This window comes from Megalops cyprinoides, chromosome 16 (genome assembly GCF_013368585.1).
Source record: "Megalops cyprinoides isolate fMegCyp1 chromosome 16, fMegCyp1.pri, whole genome shotgun sequence".
Lineage (NCBI taxonomy): Eukaryota > Metazoa > Chordata > Actinopteri > Elopiformes > Megalopidae > Megalops > Megalops cyprinoides.
The window spans coordinates 33,031,552-33,051,551 of NC_050598.1; the positions used below are offsets into that span (position 1 = coordinate 33,031,552).

The 20,000-nt window shown below is 48.4% G+C and overlaps 2 protein-coding genes across 6 annotated transcripts in view; both read left to right on the forward strand.

Annotated features, from left to right (window-relative positions):
• bicc2 (bicaudal C homolog 2) overlaps positions 1 to 2,200 on the forward strand; it is a 14,133-nt gene extending 11,933 nt beyond the window's left edge. The window contains exons 17-19 of the mRNA XM_036547695.1: positions 528 to 694; positions 984 to 1,083; positions 1,949 to 2,200. Of these exons, the coding sequence (XP_036403588.1) occupies positions 528 to 694; positions 984 to 1,083; positions 1,949 to 2,076 (395 nt within the window). The 3' untranslated portion in view covers positions 2,077 to 2,200. The remainder of the gene's footprint in view (positions 1 to 527; positions 695 to 983; positions 1,084 to 1,948) is intronic.
• A 4,092-nt stretch (positions 2,201 to 6,292) lies between these two features.
• The window catches only part of spock1 (SPARC (osteonectin), cwcv and kazal like domains proteoglycan 1), a 187,596-nt gene continuing 173,888 nt past the window's right edge, over positions 6,293 to 20,000 (forward strand). For 4 of the 5 annotated variants that reach the window (XM_036548147.1, XM_036548151.1, XM_036548150.1 and 1 more), the window contains exons 1-2: positions 6,293 to 6,530; positions 6,922 to 7,092. In XM_036548147.1, the coding sequence (XP_036404040.1) occupies positions 6,519 to 6,530; positions 6,922 to 7,092 (183 nt within the window). In that variant the 5' untranslated portion in view covers positions 6,293 to 6,518. The remainder of the gene's footprint in view (positions 6,531 to 6,921; positions 7,093 to 20,000) is intronic. The other variant, XM_036548148.1, reaches the window with a different exon arrangement.

Sequence of the window (20,000 nt, forward strand, 5' to 3'; positions counted from 1 at the left end):
GAAGATGGCTCCCTAGTTCCAGCCAGCACAAGAACTTTTCAACCTTGACCTGATAAAATATCTCTATAAAAATGCACTTTTCCTCACCGATAGAGGCACCTGCGAGGAAAGGAATGACTTGCCACAGCTTATTAAGAAGTGTTTTTTTCACAGCCTCGCACCTTGGGGACGAACCTTTTTATGAAGGTGAATTCTGATAAATAGCTACATTACGAGACCCCAGTCAGAGTTCTCCGTGTTCTTGTCTTTGTTTTTGTAGGCCATTTCTCAGTGCTAAACTGCCGACAGTTAAGCAAAACAATCCCCGTTCTAATATCCAGGGGGACCATGTTTGTAAATTATTAAGTATCCAGTACTGAAAGGCTGAGAAGCATTATACAAATGCACTCCGTTATTGTTATTTATTATTATTATCGGAAAAGGGCAAGTGACAGATAACAGCAATAATATGAATATGAGTCTTCCTCTCAAACCTCTGTGCCCTTGTTTGGTGACCTGTTTAAGCGTTGACCTCTTGAACCCCGCAGCGGAGACCTTCCTGAGCAGCAGTGATTACTTTGACGGTTTGTCCACCGCCACCAGGACAGGGAGCAGCAACCTCACAGGCCCTGCCCCCCAGCACACCGATGACCTGCCCGAGCTTTTCGGTCAGCTTGGCCTGGAAAAATACACAGACATCTTCCAGCAGCAGGAGGTACAGCACCCCCTACAGCCTCTCTGTGGCACTACACCCCACACAATTTCCACTCGAGTCACCACAGCGATAGTTAGAACTACAGTACCACAGTAACCACAGTAAAAGGACTACAAGCAAACTGTCCAGCTAACAGCGACGGGCTAACTGTGGAGCTGCTGTTAAAATCAGCCCACACTGGGACTGCAGATGATTGTAATCCTACAGAGGAAATAAAGACTTACTGTGAGAACGAGCCAGGTGCAGATTAACAGGTGGTGATTCTGTACCTGTTTCTTTCACTTTGCAGATCGACTTTCAGACCTTCCTCACCCTATCAGATGAGGACCTGAAAGAAGTGGGCGTGTCCACTTTCGGCGCCAGGCGGAAGATGCTGCTGGCTATTGCAGGTGGGGGGTGTGGCCATCGGTTTCAGCACACCTGCAGGGTTTATAGGTTTTGTCTGCTGGCGGAGACCAGGATGGGGGGGGCAGGGAGGGGTCAGCAGTAAGCCGTGAGAGGAAGAAAGGATGAGTCAGTGTTTGCCTGCTCTCCTGCAGCTCTCCCCTCTCTAGGGGTCCCTGCTTCGGGGGGACGGGGTTCAGTCTCCCTGCCGCGCTGCCTGTGGAGTGGTGATCCCCGCTTTCCGATGGGTTCCGATTAAAACTCGCTCACCTCGTTCAGGCTTCGTTAGCTCGGCTGGGTCTGATTGCCGCCTGATATGCGAGTTTCACTTCAAAAGAGCAAATTTTCCCAAACTTTGCATCTCAGTGTGATGTGGAACATGCCATAACGCACTGTGATTGCTTGAATTAAGAGGAAACATTCCCAGAATTATAAATCCTATTCATGCATGCTCGCTTATCTTGTTCAATTATGCAGGCAGAGTTTCTTTTTTGAAGTACTGTTTTATCTCCAGTAGGGGGCATTAGTATAAAACATTGATTATTGAGCTACTTTGATTGCCGAAGGACAAACACAAGTGGTTGAAAAGATCTAGTTTGTTTTTCCTCTTTTTATACACGGCTTCCAGACAACTCCTGTATAAACAAAGATTCAGTGTTTTTTTCACCTAAATCCCATCCTTTATGCTCGTACTCTTCTCCCCCTGGCAAACCTGGCCACATGGGCAGCCCATGGGAGGACAGCCCAGATCACACCTCCTCACATGCCTTCCCACAATCCCCTGCTGTGCCACGCACTCTGATAGGTGAATGTAGTAGGTAAGACATTCCTCCGGCCGCTGCTCACTGCGTTCTGTCTCTCCCTTCTCAGACCTAAACAAGAGCAAGCGCAAGCTCCTGGACCCGCCCACCGTAAGGCCGGGATACCTCGAGGGTGGGGCGAGCGGCCGCCTCCCGCGAATCATAGACGTGGATGCAGCCCAGAGCAGCCGCTGGTGAGAGGGGCCTGTCAATCATCAGCAGCTGCCACAGATCAGAACCGAGCCCTGTCGCAATCCAGTGGCTCACAGCGGCTCTTGTTACCTATAATCCACTGCAGCCATGCCAGCCTCTGTTACCCACAATCCACCTGGTTCTGTCCGGCCTCCACTGCTCACACAGAAGCTGCAGGCAGCAGATTCTGCTTTGCTTGGAGGCTGCCGGACTCCGAGGCTGTCCCAGTTTCAGGCTGCTTTTCCTGGGTTACCTGGGCCAGGTAGAGCTCACCTGTGCTTTTTACTGGCAGGTGAAGGTGTTCCTCCTCTCCTCACACAGGGGTCACATACTGTCACTGTCCCTCTGAGGGGGTGGTGCCACTGAACACGACATGTACACACACACACACATACACACACACACGCACACACACATACACACACACACACACACACACACACACACATACACACGCACACACACATACACGCGCGCATGCACACACACAGACGCACTCGCACACACACACACACACACACACACACACGCACACACACACATGGGCACACACGCACTCGCACACACGCGCACACATACACACACACACACACACACACGCACACACACATACACACACACACACACACACACACACACACACACATACACACGCACACACACATACACGCGCGCATGCACACACACATACACACACACACACACACATACACGCGCGCATGCACACACACAGACGCACTCGCACACATGCACGCACACACGCGCACACATACACACACACATGCACACGCACACACACACCTGAAGACAGGACAATACAGGTGGACTTTAGGGTGATGTGGTGAATGAGCGGTGTTGAGTGAAAGCAGCAGCAGGAGGATGTGAAGGTGAACATTGGGAGCCGATCAGCTCAGCCTGAGAAGGCCGTGTCCTGGCCAGCTTTACCCTCTCACAGAGAGTGCAGGCAGGGGAGGGGTTAATTTGTGTGCTCCCAGGGCCAGGCATGGACTGCACCAGCACGTGTGTGTGTGTGTGTGTGTGTGTGTGTGTGTGTGTGTGGATATGCAGGCTGTAGGATGGGTGTGAGGAGGTAGGGGGTCAGAACAGAGTGTAAATTTGGCTGCAGTCTGCAGTGCTGAGGCAGGCTGGCTGCAAAGCTGGATAGTAATGAGCAGAAATGTCCTGTTTACCATTCCTGTAGGGAGCTGTGACGTCTGTGCGTGTGTGTGCGTGCGTGTGGGTGTGTGCGTGCATGTGTGTGTATGAGGTGAGAGGTGAAGCCATGTGTGTATATGTGTGTGTGCGTGTGTGTGTGTGATATCATACCCATCTGCTGTCTGTCTTCCCACACACACGGCGTGGTTGTCATGGTGCGAGTGAGTGATCAGATGGTGGATGACCGCGCCTCCTCTTTAGTGGTCACATTCTGTTCTACAGACCGGCTCATTGGGCCATGGGTGGGGGCAGACTGATGTAAAGGACAGGCAGTTCTAGACCTCAGCTGCTTCACGGCTCTCTTCTCTGCAGGTGTGTCTCTCTGTCAGTGTTACAAATGAAATGTTTGTTTATCGTGATGTATTTAAATAAAGGTCTTCGTGTTTCTGAAGTGGACTTTTACACAGACAGCTGTTATATCACACAGTGCAGTTTCTCCCTCACAATGCTGCTCTGTGTTTCCATCATATCTGCCCACACACACACACATTAAGGACGATAGAGGAGACAACATGCCAATCTGAGAACAAAATACAAGTTAATCAACCCATATTCCTCACAAGCATGGCTTAGGTTGTGCCTGTCACCGCTGTACTATTTTGGTGTATTGTTTTATTCACGTGGGTAAGTGAAAAGGTGGAGGTATGGGAACAATTATAATTTAGGAAAGGTGCACTTTGATACGAGTTTTAGTTTGGGGGGGAAAAAACTGAAAAAAATGAACAGGCCACTAGAGGGCACTAATGACCTCTACAGTTCCCGAGTGTGGAGTCGCAGTGGCAGTATATCTCTTAAACACGTAATCTGCAATTATATTTCGGAGTTAAAGAAAATATTTAATAATCAATATAATTATTATACCACACAGGATTAGATTTGTGACATAATATGTGACAGACACAATACATTGTGAATAAATGAGTGAATAAATAAATTAATGGCACAATTTATATTCGGAGAATTCCAGAGCGGGTGCACTGCTAAATATCCAATCAAAACTACGAGCTGTGACCACGCAACGTCTTATTGCTTTCCTGCAGAAAATGCACTCACTTCAAGGTTTCATTTGTATTTCGTATTCTGGCAATTGTATCACGTGTGTGGAATTAGAGCGACATATACACCGTCTGCCAAGACTAATCACTAATCCCGTCTAATAGACTAATCACAGTGTGTGGACCTACTTTCACTCGCTATTTGTTATTGAATTAAAATGTATAAAATCTGCGTCCTGTTGGCAATCTAACTTATTTTTATGTTTAAAGGCATTTAGATACGCCACCAACTGGAGTCATAGCATTCTTAACGCTAAATGGGATAAATATAGAGAATATCTAAATATCTAAAGCTGTTGTTACATCACGTCGGTGTTACACGGTGAAACACAAGCCTTCCGTGTGTTCGTGTTAATTGAATATTGAATAGAGGCGCCGCTTATTTAAGAACACTGAACAGGTAAAACGGTTGAATTGTAATATTTGCATCTAAATATATCATAGAAGCGTTTTCAAGATGAAAAAATGTTGCATACAGAGAACCAAATATCTTCAAGCTTAAGCCCTGTATGTAGTTCACTGCGCTGTTTCACCGTGTTTCAGTGGGAGAGGTCTCAGCTTCTCTATCTTTTGCAGAATGAGGTCGGTCTTCCACTTCACGGGAAAGCAGAAGTTGCTCTTGGCGAGTAATTACATCGTGGTGAGGAATCGATTGGTAATTAGAATCGTATCAATCAGGCGTTCGCGGGGCGGGCAGCGGAGCAGCTGCGCGCGACTCGTACAGAGCTGTGCAGAGGCGCGTGCCGTTTTCCCGGGCTCTGTCCGTCGCCACACAGGTGGCGCCCATAAAGGCCTGTCTCAGCCTCTCAGCAGTCTAACATGATATCAAATGAATATCGCCGCTGGGACCTGTCGTCGACACGTGTGATTGGCATTTCCCCGAATAGAGCGGCACAAGACAAAGCGATGCAGCCATTGCAATTCAGAGCAGACAGCTGAGCCGAAGTTTATCCTCGTCGATCATACGACCGCGGTATTCATCTGGGAAACTGTGCCACAATTGATCTGATTATTAATTGGAGAATAAAAATGCAGCACATACCTTTGTCGGCTCCCGCACAACAGAAGCGTCCGCATCTGCGTGCTGTAAACACGCGCTGCAGGTCTGTGCCTGCGCGGCACGTGGTGCTGAAAGAACAGCGCTCGCGCCCTCGGCCAACTTCTGGCGTTTCGTCTTCGGTATTTCTAACAGTCCAAAGCGCACAAAATACCATACTATGTGGATTAGAATGCGAGTGCAACCAGCATGATTTTTTTTTATTTTATTTTTTATTATTGTTTTCCCTGTCGTGTGTTTAGTGCAGGGAATGTAAAAAAAAACACGCGTTTACTGTTGTTTGTTGTCCACGATATTGTACAAAATAGCTTACATTAACTATGATGTACCGAAAAAGATGTTCGATTCAAATAACACAGAAGACAGCCAAGTGCCAGCGGCTTGTTGGAGTTAGCGGGAGGCACGCTGCGTACTTCCAGCATTTTAAAAGGGCAGTTAGGCTGCTGCCGGGAAACTCCGCCCATAATCAAATCACAAGGAAATGACATATTACACGTTTTAGTTGATCCCAAATATTTGGCCAAAGGCTTTATCACTAGAACAGATAATGCCTGATCATTCGATTATTTCAGATACTCAGTCGCAATGCTGTGTGTAACTGATGCAATTCGAGGAAGATGTAAGGAACAAGGGAAGGAATGAAAAAAGACAATTGAATTGGCGGCTGAAAATGTTCCACGGTTTTAAAGACTTCGGTTCTCTGCGTGCGCAGCATTGCCTTTGTTAGATCGATCGCACCTGCCGCCGCCGTTCCCCGCACCGTACCCCCGCACCGAGGCGGCGGGAGGGGGAGGAGCCTGCGCCGGGGGGCGGAGTCCGCGCGTACGCGCTGCCGGGGGGAGGGCACTGCCATTGTTCCGCGGCTCCAGCCTGCGCCTCCGGATTGGGAGCCAGTTTCGCAGCGGAGTTGGGAGGTAGCGCAGGTCCCTGGATATATTCCTTTCGTTTTATCTCAAAATAAAGCTAACAGTTAGAGTGAAAACTTAAGCATCCTTGCCCTGATTTCCCTAGAAGCAGTTGCGAAGTGAATAAATAGGTCTTCGCTGTGTGAAGAAGAGCGGAAGGAGAGGGAGAAGACGAAAAGCCGCATCTTTCCTGATTTTGGGAGGAATCACACGGAGATGGTAATTTCAGTGAGTTGGGTTAATTGCTTGTTTATATGGGCGGAAACCGCGAGTGTGCCGTGCGTCGGTTCCACCGTGCTGTGAACGTTATATTTGCCACCAGATATCGATCTACTGCAGAAGTGCAGAAAGATTCGACATTTATTTTGGAAAAAGCCACTGCGGCCAGTGATAGATATATGTATCCACTTCGCAATCAGTCAGCTAATAACGATGCTAGAATTGTAAAGTAAACAAACATTTTATATGTTTATTATTTCTACATGTGTGTATTCATCTGTAGGTTTGTGAAGCCTGTAGTGGACGGAGCTAAATATAATTGAAATCAGCCCTTGCGTAATAAAGCAGCGGGGTTAAATCCTCTGCTTTTCAATGTGACTTTTCTCTCGCCTCCCTCCAGACGATGCTGCTCTGTCTGCTGGCGTTTTCCGCTCTGCTCCTGCACGCCGAGGGCAGACGCGCGGAAATGACCGTTACCAATAACAACAATGGACATTCTCTGGACAATGACAAATGGTTGAGCACCGTCTCCCAGTACGACAAGGACAGATACTGGAACAAATTTCGAGATGTAAGTTATTGGCTTTTATCTTAACGGTATTTTTGAAAAGACACCAGTACTATGAGTGTGTGCAGTATGTCTATGCCTTTGTCCGGAGGCTTTGACGTAGGAATGCTTACCTGCGTCCCAAATACAGATAAAGTACCCTACCTGCTCGTATTTAAAGCTACAGCGCACATTTAGGCAAAGGCAACGGATCAGACATTAATCCACCGTGTGTGGTAATGAATTGCTTTCGCAGAACTAAATGCGTAGTTGATATCTAGTCAGGTGATGGTTGGTCAGACATCTCAAATGGGACAGGAAATGATTTTCGACCCATCTAATTTGGGAGGCTTTATCTGTATTAGCTTCGCATGGGGTATCTGGATGCTTGTGCCGTCTTACTTGTATCGATTGTATAAGGATAGTTCGCAACGGTCCAGCGAACATGTAGACGCTGCGCAGCGGATGGAATAGATTCCCGTTTTGAAATTCTCCTTTAAACGGGAGGATGTTACGGTGCCTTATGATGGAACGGCATCACCAGCGCTGCCAGGTGGAAAATCGCTCTCCCCGCTTTCAGCGCGCAGATGCGGCTCTGTCGCCTCCTCCTGAAGCCTCGAAAAGAAGCGCTGTCCTCAGTTCGGTGTAACCGCTGCCTGTGAGCTGCGTGGCGGAGCTGCGTGGCGGAGCTGCCTGTGAGCTGCGTGGCGGAGCTGCCTGTGAGCTGCCTGTGAGCTGCGTGGCGGAGCTGCCTGTGAGCTGCCTGTGAGCTGCGTGGCGGAGCTGCCTGTGAGCTGCCTGTGAGCTGCGTGGCTGATCTGCGTGGCGGAGCTGCGTGGCGGAGCTGCGTGGCGGAGCTGCCTGTGAGCTGCGTGGCGGAGCTGCCTGTGAGCTGCCTGTGAGCTGCGTGGCGGAGCTGCGTGGCGGAGCTGCCTGTGAGCTGCCTGTGATCTGCGTGGCTCATCTGCGTGGCGGAGCTGCGTGGCGGAGCTGCCTGTGAGCTGCGTGGCGGAGCTGCCTGTGAGCTGCGTGGCGGAGCTGCCTGTGAGCTGCGTGGCGGAGCTGCGTGGCGGAGCGCGGAGTCGCCGCTGTGATTTCGATCTGACTGCGCGTGACCTCGGAGACCCACCGCGCGCCCCGCCTGCCATGTAAATGAGCCTCATTAGAGCGAGGCTGCTCGCGCTCCGGTGGGGGTGGGGGGGCACGCGCAAGGCCGTGACATGTCGGTTTTAATATCTGATGCTTTTTCTCCCTCTGTAAGTGTCCAGATCGCGGGCTTCACGCCTCGCTCCCAGGCAGACCTTCATGCTGCTTATAATTTTTACTCTGCATCACCCTCCTCCTCTGCTTCTCTCTCTCCTCTCCTCCTCACTCCTCCTGCTTACTCACTCTTGTTGTCTCTCTCCATTTCAGTCTCTGTTCTTGCCTTCTCCCTCCCCAGCTAAAGCTCAGATAGCTCTTCGGCATTGTATTCACATGTGTATAAAATTCACTCACTGCTGCGGTGTGTTTCCCCGGCCCCTGGAAGCGTGCCTCTCTCCAGCACTCTCACATCATTCCGGTGCAATTTGCTCCATCACCACCACAAATATGCTCTCGTTTGCTTAGGCGTGTACACAAATTGAAAGCTCCACGCCAGAGAAAAGGGAGATATCAAAAACGTAACTGAGCCATTACACACAAGTGGAATGCATGCATTTCTCTCATCCCTCCTGCGAATTGCTTCTGTCCTCTCGTTCTCACTCTGCCTCTCTCTCTCACTCGTTCTCGCTCTCTCCCTCTCTCTCTCTCTCTCTGTCAGGGTGACACTAGGTGACCTCATGTCTCCCCAGGCATGGCATTGGTCAACCTCTGACATTCCAGTCACATCCTGCCTGCCCCCCCCCCCCACCTTTTTTTCTGTCCGCTTGTGTGTGTCTCTGTGGATGAGCTGCAAGCTCAATAATGCATGAAGCCGTCTCCCCCCTGCTGGTGTGTGTGCTCTCCGTGCTGGTTATGGGGATATGATCCACTCCCACTCACTCTGGCAGGTCCAGGGCAGGCCGGGGTGTGTGGGTGTGTGTGGGAGAGCACGCGGGGGCACAGTGGGGGGGCGTTGTTAAAGGTGAGAGGGCCTGTGCTGGGGGGAGATCTCGCTGGGGAGCCTCTGAGGGTTTAATGGGCCCAGATTTGCGGAGAAACGAGGAAACCCTCTAATTAAATCCTGGCGCCTGGCGAGTGTCAGACTGCACTGAGCACAGGAAGAACCAGACGGGCAGCGACTCCGCCCACCCTGAATCCGTCCTTGTATTCCGCACCGTGCTCCAGCAGGCCCGGGGACCCAGCAGCCTCCTGACCGAGCTTTCATTAGAGGAAGGACGTTATCGACAGCGTCAGCAGCGCTGCTGTCACCTGCGTCCCTCTCCTGTTCCGTCCGGAGCACGAGTGAGAGAGGGAAGCTAAACTATGAAAACCGCAGCATCCTCTATGATTGTCCAAGTAACAGCCCACTTTGCAACCATCATGCCTTCAGTAATCCAACATTGCATGAATGCTGTGAAATGTTTTCACATGCAGACAGTTTTTTATCTACATTTGGTCAGAGTCACAGTTCAGCAGTGAAAGGAGCAGCCGTACCTCTTCATGGATGCAAAGATAAAACTCCTCTGAAAAGCAGGTTATAAGCAGACGTGTCCCAGGCAGGCAGTGTGGTGCAGTGTTCAGGGAAGGTGTTACTCTATGATTCTGGGTTTGACTAAGGAGTGCAACCTACCTGCATGTGTGGACGATTCCTAAAATTGTAAGCTCTAAGTTACTTCTGACTGGGGATAGGCTAAGCCTGTTGTTTCCAGTGAATCAAAAGTGCTCTGTCCTTAGAGGTTCATTAAGTGCGTATCAGGGGTCTGGGACTAAAGGAAAAGACGTTTTCTCACACAATAAGGAATCCATGTGTATTTACTTTGCATGTTTTATTTTGTTGTATATCATTGTATTCATTTTATTTCAGATAAGAGAATCAAGCCTTCAATGAGCATGCTCAGTGTGGGAGGTGCTGGGGTGTGAGGGCCTTTCTGAGCATGCTCAGTGTGGGAGGTGCTGGGGTGTGAGGGCCTCTCTGAGCATGCTCAGTGTGGTAGGTGCTGTGGTGTGAGGGCCTCTCTGAGCATGCTCAGTGTGGGAGGTGCTGGGGTGTGAGGGCCTCTCTGAGCATGCTCAGTGTGGGAGGTGCTGGGGTGTGAGGGCCTCTCTGAGCATGCTCAGTGTGGTAGGTGCTGGGGTGTGAGGGCCTGATGGATGGATAGGAATGATGGCTTAGCAGGACGCATCTGTGCAGAGACGGGCATTTCGAGCTGAGGGTGAGGGTACAGGGTAATTTTATTACAGCCATAAACAGCTGACTCTCGTCTGACATTGTGGTGGCCAGGCTGCTACCCACAGGCGAAGCAGAGAACTCCCTTTATTCAGTAACTGATTTTGATTGGCGCGCACCATCAGTCAGCCAGTTCAAATAAGGACGGAGCATTAGCATCTGCTTTCATCTGGCTTAATTGCATTCAATGTTACAGTGTTTCCTCCATGTTCCTCACATTTAATCACATTTAAATAATCCTCAGTCATAACAGAAAATAACAGACAATAAAACTGCCGATTTTCAGCTAAAATCGATTTCCAGTCTCTATTATAACAGTGAGAGCTGTTAAATTTAACCCCGTCTATGTGTTGTAATTAAAATAATTTGACATGAATTGCTTGGAGATACTGCAGTTCTACAACATTAGACACCATTAAGTAAAATGGAATCAGCTGCTGATGTCTGAGCTGGTTAATGAGGAAAAGCAATCAAAGAAGTCAGTTACCAGCTGAAAGGCGAGCACAGCGTGGCCTGTGTGCTGCTCGGGGTCAGGCACGCCGGGTGTGGGGGGGGTGAAGAGGCACTGGGTGCTTCTGCTTTGGTGGGCGGGGCTCCAGGCGTGAGTGACAGGATCCTTCGCGAGGACTGGAAGCATTGGAGATGGGCGGATTTGGCCTGCTGCAGGGGTGTGTCAGGGTCACCTGTGAGGGGTTTCAGGGCTGCCGGGGAATGCCTGGGCGTGGTGGTGGGCGTGTGGAGATCACCGTGGGAAGTTATCGGAGGCTCTACCAGTTCAAAAGGGCTACGCAGAACGTAATTTATTCACCTCGTTATAAATACTCCGCTGGCAGAGATAGAGCGTGTGGTGTAGCTCTCAGCCCCCTTCCTGCCCCCCCCCCCCCCCCCCACCCCCCCCACCCCGTCAGCAGTGCTACCTGTCCCCCTGAGGGTCCCTGCTTCTGCGAGAGTCCCCCGTCTCCACTCACTCCCAATCTGTCATCACGCCCAGATAACTGCCGGCATCTCCGCCACTAAAAATAAACTCCAGGTTTGTTCTGCGAAGCGTCTGCTTTGATCAGCTCGCTGCTCCGAACGATTCGCGCTCAGGCAGCTGCAAGACAAGCCTTCCTCCCCTGTTCCTCCTCCTCCTCTGAGCGTAATTGTGACAGAGGTGCTGTCGTCTCGGCAGTGACAGAGGTCTCTGATTTGGGGGAGCTGATGGCGGCTCCCGTTGTTGGAGCTCATTGTTTCCATCAGAGTCATGTGCCTGAGCAGCGTTGTGTTGTGCTGATTTCAGACAGTCCCTTAAAAGTGGCTGGCAGCACAGGTTCTCTCTCATTATACTGCCAAGACTACTTTGGAGTCTTTAAATACTTGCGACCAGGGATCCTTTTAAGTGTATGGGGCAGTTTATACTCCTTTGAGTTCATATTTATGTTCAGGGATGCATTTTTTGCCAGTGACACAGTCCATAAAAGTCGTCCTTATTTGCAAGTCTCTCAGATTTCCCACCAATGTGATTATCACATTTTCTCTCAGAGCCTGTGTCGCTTTGAGGGCAGTATTTCAGATCGGCTTTTCACAGAGGGGATGACCTTTACAGCACTCTCCTCCCCTACACACAGCACTCTCTTGCCCTACACACCACACTCTCCTGCCTTACACGCCACACTCTCTTGCCCTACACACCGCACTCTCTTGCCTTGCACACCGCACTCTCTTGCCTTACACATCGCACTCTCTTGCCTCACACACACAGTGTTTCCGGCGGATGGAGAGATCTTCCTCTGAGCCCGTCTCAGGCAGGTGGCATTGCATTGTCCTTCCATCCAGGCTTCAATGTTGTGCATCATCAGCGTCTGGATCTATCCCTTCATGCATTCATTTAAGCAGGTCTGAGGGCATCTCAGGCCAGATGCTGGCCGAAGTGTGTGATACACACAGACATGCTGACATGTTCCAGAGATTGGCTCCAGATGAGTCTGGAGTTTGTGGCCTGTTTTTCCGGGGCGTTCTGTGTGGAAGGTTGTGGCGGTGAGGCCAGGAGCAGAAGCGAGAGGAGAGTCTGTCATGAGGAAGAATGTGGCCGCGTGACGGAAGCATCTGGAAGCAGCACCTGCTCTTCCTCTGTTCCTGCCATAGAAACCCCTTTCCTAACACTATTTACCACTCATGTTTTGTGAGAGAGTATGTGTCAGACACACAGGGATGTTTTGTCAGAGAGTATGTGTCAGACACACAGGGATGTTTTGTGAGAGAGTGTGTGTCAGACACACAGGGATGTTTTGTCAGAGAATGTGTGTCAGACACACAGGGATGTTTTGTCAGAGAGTATGTGTCAGACACACAGGGATGTTTTGAGAGAGAGTGTGTGTCAGACACACAGGGATGCTTTGTAAGAGAGTGTGTGTCAGACACACAGGGATGTTTTGTCAGAGAGTATGTGTCAGACACACAGGGATGTTTTGTGAGAGAGTGTGTGTCAGACACACAGGGATGTTTTGTGAGAGAGTGTGTGTCAGACACACAGGGATGTTTTGTGAGAGAGTGTGTGTCAGACACACAGAGATGCTTTGTGAGAGAGTGTGTGTCAGACACACAGGGATGTTTTGTGAGAGAGTGTGTGTCAGACACACAGGGATGTTTTGTGAGAGAGTGTGTGTCAGACACACAGGGATGTTTTGAGAGAGTGTGTGTCAGACACACAGGGATGTTTTGTGATGCTGTGCAAACCCAGTTAGCCTCCATGCAGGAATGAATGGCATGAGATTTGAAGAGGCATGACAGTGGAGAGCAGTGAAGTTTTCTGAAAATATTCCTCCTTTCAATGTAGTTTGTGTTTGACAAGAATACCACCCACATACGGCAGTGTACTTTGTGCGCTCTGTTAGTAAGTAATATATCAGACAATGATGTGCAAAATTCAGACAGGTAATGCAGCTGTTGGAAATTCAGAGCTAAATCCCTGTCCCCTGTCAATAATATGTTTTTTGCCACTTGGTTAAAGGCCAGTTCTTATTTTATATTCATATATATTTATTGAAGGATATGTTGGGGTTATACATGGTGGCCAGTTCTTATTTAATGCCAGTTGGTGTTTAAACTGTTGAATCATTATGAAATCTAGCACTTTGGTATAGAAGTCTACACTCTGTGTTCTGCTTGGTTTGGAAGTCTGACTGCTGTGTTATGCTTGGTTTGGAAGTCTGACTGCTGTGTTATGCTTGGTTTGGAAGTCTGAATGCTGTGTTATGCTTGGTTTGGAAGCCTGTATGCTGTGCTCTGCTGTGGGTTTGGGGAGTTTGCAGGTGCATTGCTCTGACTGCCAGCCAGGTTCTTTTCGTGCCAGGATTGGTCAGGAAGGATGTGGTCTTCAGGAATGTGAATCATGGCATCGGCAGCAAGGGAAGGGTTTGTGCTGCAAAGAAGGCTGTTTGTGATCGATAAGAACCTGAATAGGCAGGAGGACAAAACCTTTTCACAGCCATCATCTCAGACGAGGTGATTCAGCACGCGGCACTCGGCTTTGTCTTCTGAACCACGCTTATCAAGGGCATCTCCAACAAGGGCATGGGAGTGATTCAGCCCAAGAGCATTATTAAAGATGCCTTCAGTCCTGCTGCAGGAGACTCGGGAACTTCTCTGCTGAATTTTATCTTGTTTCCAGTAGATGGAGCACAGATAACTGGAACAGTGAACAATGCCAGCAAGGGCAGCCAGCTTTTTGGCTGAAATGAATGTGTTCTTCTTAGTATGGTATAAGGTGTGTATCTCTCTCAGGGGTGTAAGGTGTGTATCTCTCTCAGGGGTGTAAGGTGTGTGTTTCTCTCAGGGGTGTAAGGTGTGTGTCTCTCTCAGGGGTGTAAGGTGTGTGTCTCTCTCAGTGGTGTAAGGTGTGTATCTCTCTCATTGGTATAAGGTGTGTGTCTCTCTCAGGGGTGTAAGGTGTGTATCTCTCTCATTGGTATAAGGTGTGTGTCTCTCTCAGTGGTGTAAGGTGTGTATCTCTCTCAAGTGTGTAAGGTGTGTGTCTCTCTCAGGGGTGTAAGGTGTGTATCTCTCTCAGGGGTGTAAGGTGTGTATCTCTCTCAGTGGTGTAAGGTGTGTGTCTCTCTCAGGGGTGTAAGGTGTGTGTCTCTCTCAGGGGTGTAAGGTGTGTGTTTCTTTCAGTGGCATAAGGTGTGTTTCTCTCAGTGGTATAAGGTGTGTTTCTCTCTCAGTGGTATAAGGTGTGTGTTTCTCTCAGTGGTATAAGGTGTGTCTCTCTCAGTGGTATAAGGTGTGTGTGTCTCTCAGTGGTATAAGGTGTGTGTGTCTCTCAGTGGTATAAGGTGTGTGTTTCTCAGTGGTATAAGGTGTGTTTCTCTCTCAGTGGTATAAGGTGTGTGTTTCTCTCAGTGGTATAAGGTGTGTGTCTCCTACCTCCATGGCTGTCATTTTCCGCTGATCTGAAAAGCTGTAAAAACGAGGGCAGGGAAGCAGACAGCGGGTGCTGGAAGACCATCAGGCCGGTGTGTTTTCAGAGCAGCTGCAGGCGGAATGAGCGGCGTGTCTGTGCTGAGCATGGCGTCGGCCGGCAGCGGGGAGGGAGGGGGGCGCGTCTGAAAGGTCAGAGTTAATAATTGAATAGGGAGAGATTGTGATTTAGCGGGGGACGATGAGGTGCTGCGCCGGCGTGCGAGGCCCCGGAGCGTCTCCGGCACTCGAGGCGTAATTTATGCCTCACTCAGATAAATATCACACTGCTTTACGTCTCTGCTTCTGTCGCCGTGACATTTAACATGACACCCCGGTTTACAGTGGCTAAAGTGTGCATTTAACATGACACCCCGGTTTACAGTGGCTAAAGTGCGCATTTAACATGACACCCCGGTTTACAGTGGCTAAAGTGCGCATTTAACATGACACCCTGGTTTACAGTGGCTAAAGTGCGCATTTAACATGACACCCCGGTTTACAGTGGCTAAAGTGTGCATTTAACATGACACCCCGGTTTACAGTGGCTAAAGTGCGCAGGTTTGATGGCTGAGTTTATGCAGATGCCAGAGTTCTGCCCTGTGCTACTGGGTGAGGAGGGGCTTGGACACTGCCTATGATGGATTATCGCTTCACTCTGCACAAACTGAGGCCATACCTCTCCGCTCTGCGGATAGATGGATTTATTCCCTTCCTGGCAAGGTCAGGGATGTGCGTCTGTCTGTGTGTGTGTGTGTCTGCAGGTGGGCTCAGGGGAACGTGTGTGTGAGATTGGCTTTGATTGGATCTGAAGGTGGTTTATTTGGAGTCTGCCAGTAAGAATGTGGACTGATTGTGGTAAAAGTTATTGAAGCGTCTTTGTTCAGTAGAACGTGACAGAACGGTATTTTTAGACTTATTCTAACTACCTGGCCAATTTTGCTGAGGAGCAGAGCACTTGAACTTTTCACTAACATCTAAAGCTGTGCTATTTTTCCTCATTGTTTTATTTTATTGTAAGCTGTTACAACAGTTTTATGAACAAAAGGAAAAATACATAAAAGTTGTCTCTGTAATTCAAGGCTGGGCTCATTCTTGTCCTGAGTCTGTGCTCCTCCATGCCCCTGCAGCCAGGAGGATCCACACCCTGGCACTGAACAGCACTACGTTCTGCTTGTTCATTTTTCACATATTTCATATACACTCACTCACTCACTCATGCACGCGTGCACACATACACACACACACACACATGCATACACGCACACGCACATGCACACACACACGCACACACACACACACACACACACACACACACACACACACACGCACACACACTTGCACACGCACATGCACACACACACACACACACACACACACACACACACACACACGCACACGCATACACACACACGCACACATGCATGCACGCACATGCACACGCACACGCACACACACACACACACACACACACACACACACACACAGACACACACTCATGCACACAGGTGGTTTGTTAGTGGCATGGTGGGTTGCAGACTCATAGGGGATTACAGTATTTGAGAATGACACCATATGGAAGAGGCTTAGCCTCCTGTCTGTATACTCGAGCAGTGTCACGAGAAGAGGCGTCATGCACACCTGGCAGTCAGGTGGGAACATTTGCACTGAGAGGTAGGCCAGCCAGGTATTGGTCTTAGCAAAAAAAATGATTATAACATTTACCTGAGATAAAAAAAAAATTAATTCAATCATGGCAATTTATTTATTTATAACAAAATGTTTTGGGCCAAACGGTCTCATATGTTACGGTCCGCCCCATAGCCGAATATATCTCCACACTAAGCTTTGATCCAAGTACAAGAAAACAAACTTTATTAGTTCTGTTTTTTGAGTGTATGTATTTTGAATGAAACATAGAAGCTAAACAAATAAATGCACAGGTTTCTTTTAATGAGATGGAGCAGGTGATGGGCCAGCTGGACTGAACCAGCAGGTCCCTAAAGCTACCGCAGCCACTTCTCAAAAAGAACAGTCTAACTGACCTGCTCCGTCTGGCCTAAATAATCTAAATAAAGTACATCAAGAAAACACCACTTTTAGAATAAAGCAATGTAGATATGTACGCAACATGTACAAAAATAAATAACTAAATGGCTAAAAGTTATCAAATAATCAACAAAGTCCCACAGTAATAAAATTTTCACCTTGACAGCACAAAACAAAGCCAGGGAGACGAGAGAACCAAAGTTACACAAAGGGCTTGTGCTAGAGCGTGTGCTAGAGCGTGTGTTCGAGCGTGTGCTAGACTGTGCTAGAGCGCGTGCTAGACTGTGCTCGAGCGTGTGCTGGACTGTGTGCTAGAGCGTGTGCTAGAGTGTGTGCTCACGGCATTGTTATTCAGATGTTATTCAGGTGTTAACTTGAAACACAGCCTTGAATTCTGTGTGTTATCCCCTCTCCCTGAAGCAGCCTTGAAGTCTGTGTGTTGGCCCGTGTTGGTGGAACACAGGCTGGAGTCCTGTCCTTGCCCCTGTGCGCTGGGACTCAGGGCTGAAAGAGGATTTGCTCAGAGGATTTGCTCAGAATTGGGGAGATGATTGACAGGGTGTTTCTGGATCTCGTGTACAGTGGCAGTGCATTAATATTCCAGCACATGAAAGATGCATGAGTCCTGCATACTCTTACGCCATTCAGTTTTGATTGATGTGAACCTTCATCAACCAAGTACTGTAGTTTTTTTTCAATCCCTGATTCCACATATGATGCCTTCATGATGCTGTCTGATATGAATTAACATCCAAGATTCGAAGGAGGAGTTGGAGTAAGTATTTTGTGTATCCGTTCTCATTCTGGGCTTCTGGTCAGTGTGGCACTGACTGCCTGTGGCAGGGCTACAGACCCAAACAGGAAGGAACGGACATAACCAAAGGGGGATGGAGAAATGTACACTAACCTCCTCCATCACCTGGGCAACACTGGATGATGTCACGATATTGTACCAATACAACTGTGTGATTATCAGGGGTAAACCCGGGATGATTTCCCTTACAGGATGTTCAGGTGGCGTAAACTGAGATGGATGTAAAAAGTCATGGACATAAAAATGATTTCAGTGTGCAAAAATGTGAAGTTACACACATAGACTTAGTTTTTATTCTGTATGAGTCAGAAGAAATGCTTGCAAAATAGATCTACCATTAAATGATTGATGTCAAAGTGAAATTACCACAAGCAATCTGGGCCCTGTTACCTTATATGAACTGAACAAGCACTGCAGAAAAGCAAATCTACCACTGGGCTTCCGAAATTATTTTGTGTCAGTTGGGTTTTTTCATCTAAGGAGCTAGTCAACTGGTTAAAAAATAAAAGAAGATAATTTACCCTTTTAGGCTTGTGTCTTTGTTCCAGAGGACGTGGTTTTAAAATGAACAGTATTAAATCCCCATTTGCTGATTCTTTGTAGTCGTTACCCATGGTAACAGTTAGCGGTCAGTTTAATCCGCCATTATAAGTATAAATTACATTTAACAATCCTGAGTGGCTGAGTTAATTAGCTGGATAGCTAGCAAGGTATGTGTCAATGTAGCTGGCTAATGAGTCAGCCACACAGCCAATTACTTAGCTAGCTAATGTGGTAACTTGCTACGTAATAGAAAATATTGTCATTGTGTTAGCCAGTGACTCAGGTAGCAGGTTAGCAAATGCCCTATCTGGGTACAGAGAAACTGGCTGAGCTCAATGACTGAAACAGAATTGGCTAAATAGCTAGTAATCTAACTCCCAGGCAATATTTTTACCCCGTAAACGGTAGGTTGTAGCTGGTCATTACATTACATATATTACATTACTTCATTTATGTTTATGGTCATGAATTGTAAATCTAGTTCGGTTTGTTAACCTTTCTACCTTGATACCTGTTGTGAGGTAGGAGCTTAGTTTCTGTGCACAATAAGTGTGGCTGTCGTTGAAGGTGACTTTGAGATGCATGAAGAGACTGATGGGGGGGCAGCACCAACATTGAGAAACCTAAATTGCATGTTTGTTGAATATTTTTGATTATCACACGGAAATTAACATAAAATATGAGCAGCACTCTCAATGCAGAGGTGGTTAATGCAGGTCCCACACACACACACACACACACACACACACACACACACACACACACACACACACACACACACACACATACATACACACACACACAGACACACACACACACACATACACACACACACATGCACATGGACACACACACACACACATACACACACACACATGCACATGGACACACACACATGCACATGCACACACATGCACACACACGCACACACGCATGCACACACGCACACACACACACACACACACACACACACACACATGCACATGCACACACATGCACACACGCATGCACACACGTACACACACACGCACACACACGCACACATACACACACATGGACACACACATACACACACGCGCACACACACACATTTATGTGCGTGGAGTTTCTGTGATTGAGCATGTGGCGTTTCCATGGGGACAAGCTATCTGCTACACATCGTGGGACAGATGTCTTGGAGGTGTCACAGGCCCTGTGGCGGCGTCTGTGTTTGGCCTTTGGCACCATGGAAGCAGAGAGGAGGAAGAGAGCATTGAATAACTGCCGCAATAAACCGAAGCCGCAGAATAGGAATTGATTGGTGTCTTTAATTCTGCACCGTGAGTTTGCCAAGTCATCAGGGCCGACACCCCAGCACGGGAGATGACATTATTGGGCCTTGAGTCTGACTCTCCCATTCTGGGGGGAATTCACTCTTCCTCAGCTCTCTGGCTCTCATTTGTATCTCTCTCTAGGCCTCTGTGTCTCTCATATCTCAGATCCATCTTCACCTCTCTCTCTCCTCTCTCCTCTCTCTCTTGTCCTTTTATTCGTCTGTGCTATTGCACTCTCAGGACGCTATTGTACAGAAATGCCTCTATCACCACAGAACGATCATCAACACAGAGCTGAAAGCAGTAGAATGTTAACAAAGACCTGTAGATATTTTCAGCTCTCTGTTTGTGTCGTTTGGTTGGGGTTTCCCCTCCTCCCTCAGTGATGAGCTTTTCTTCACCGATGAGTTCCGCACAATGAGGGGAA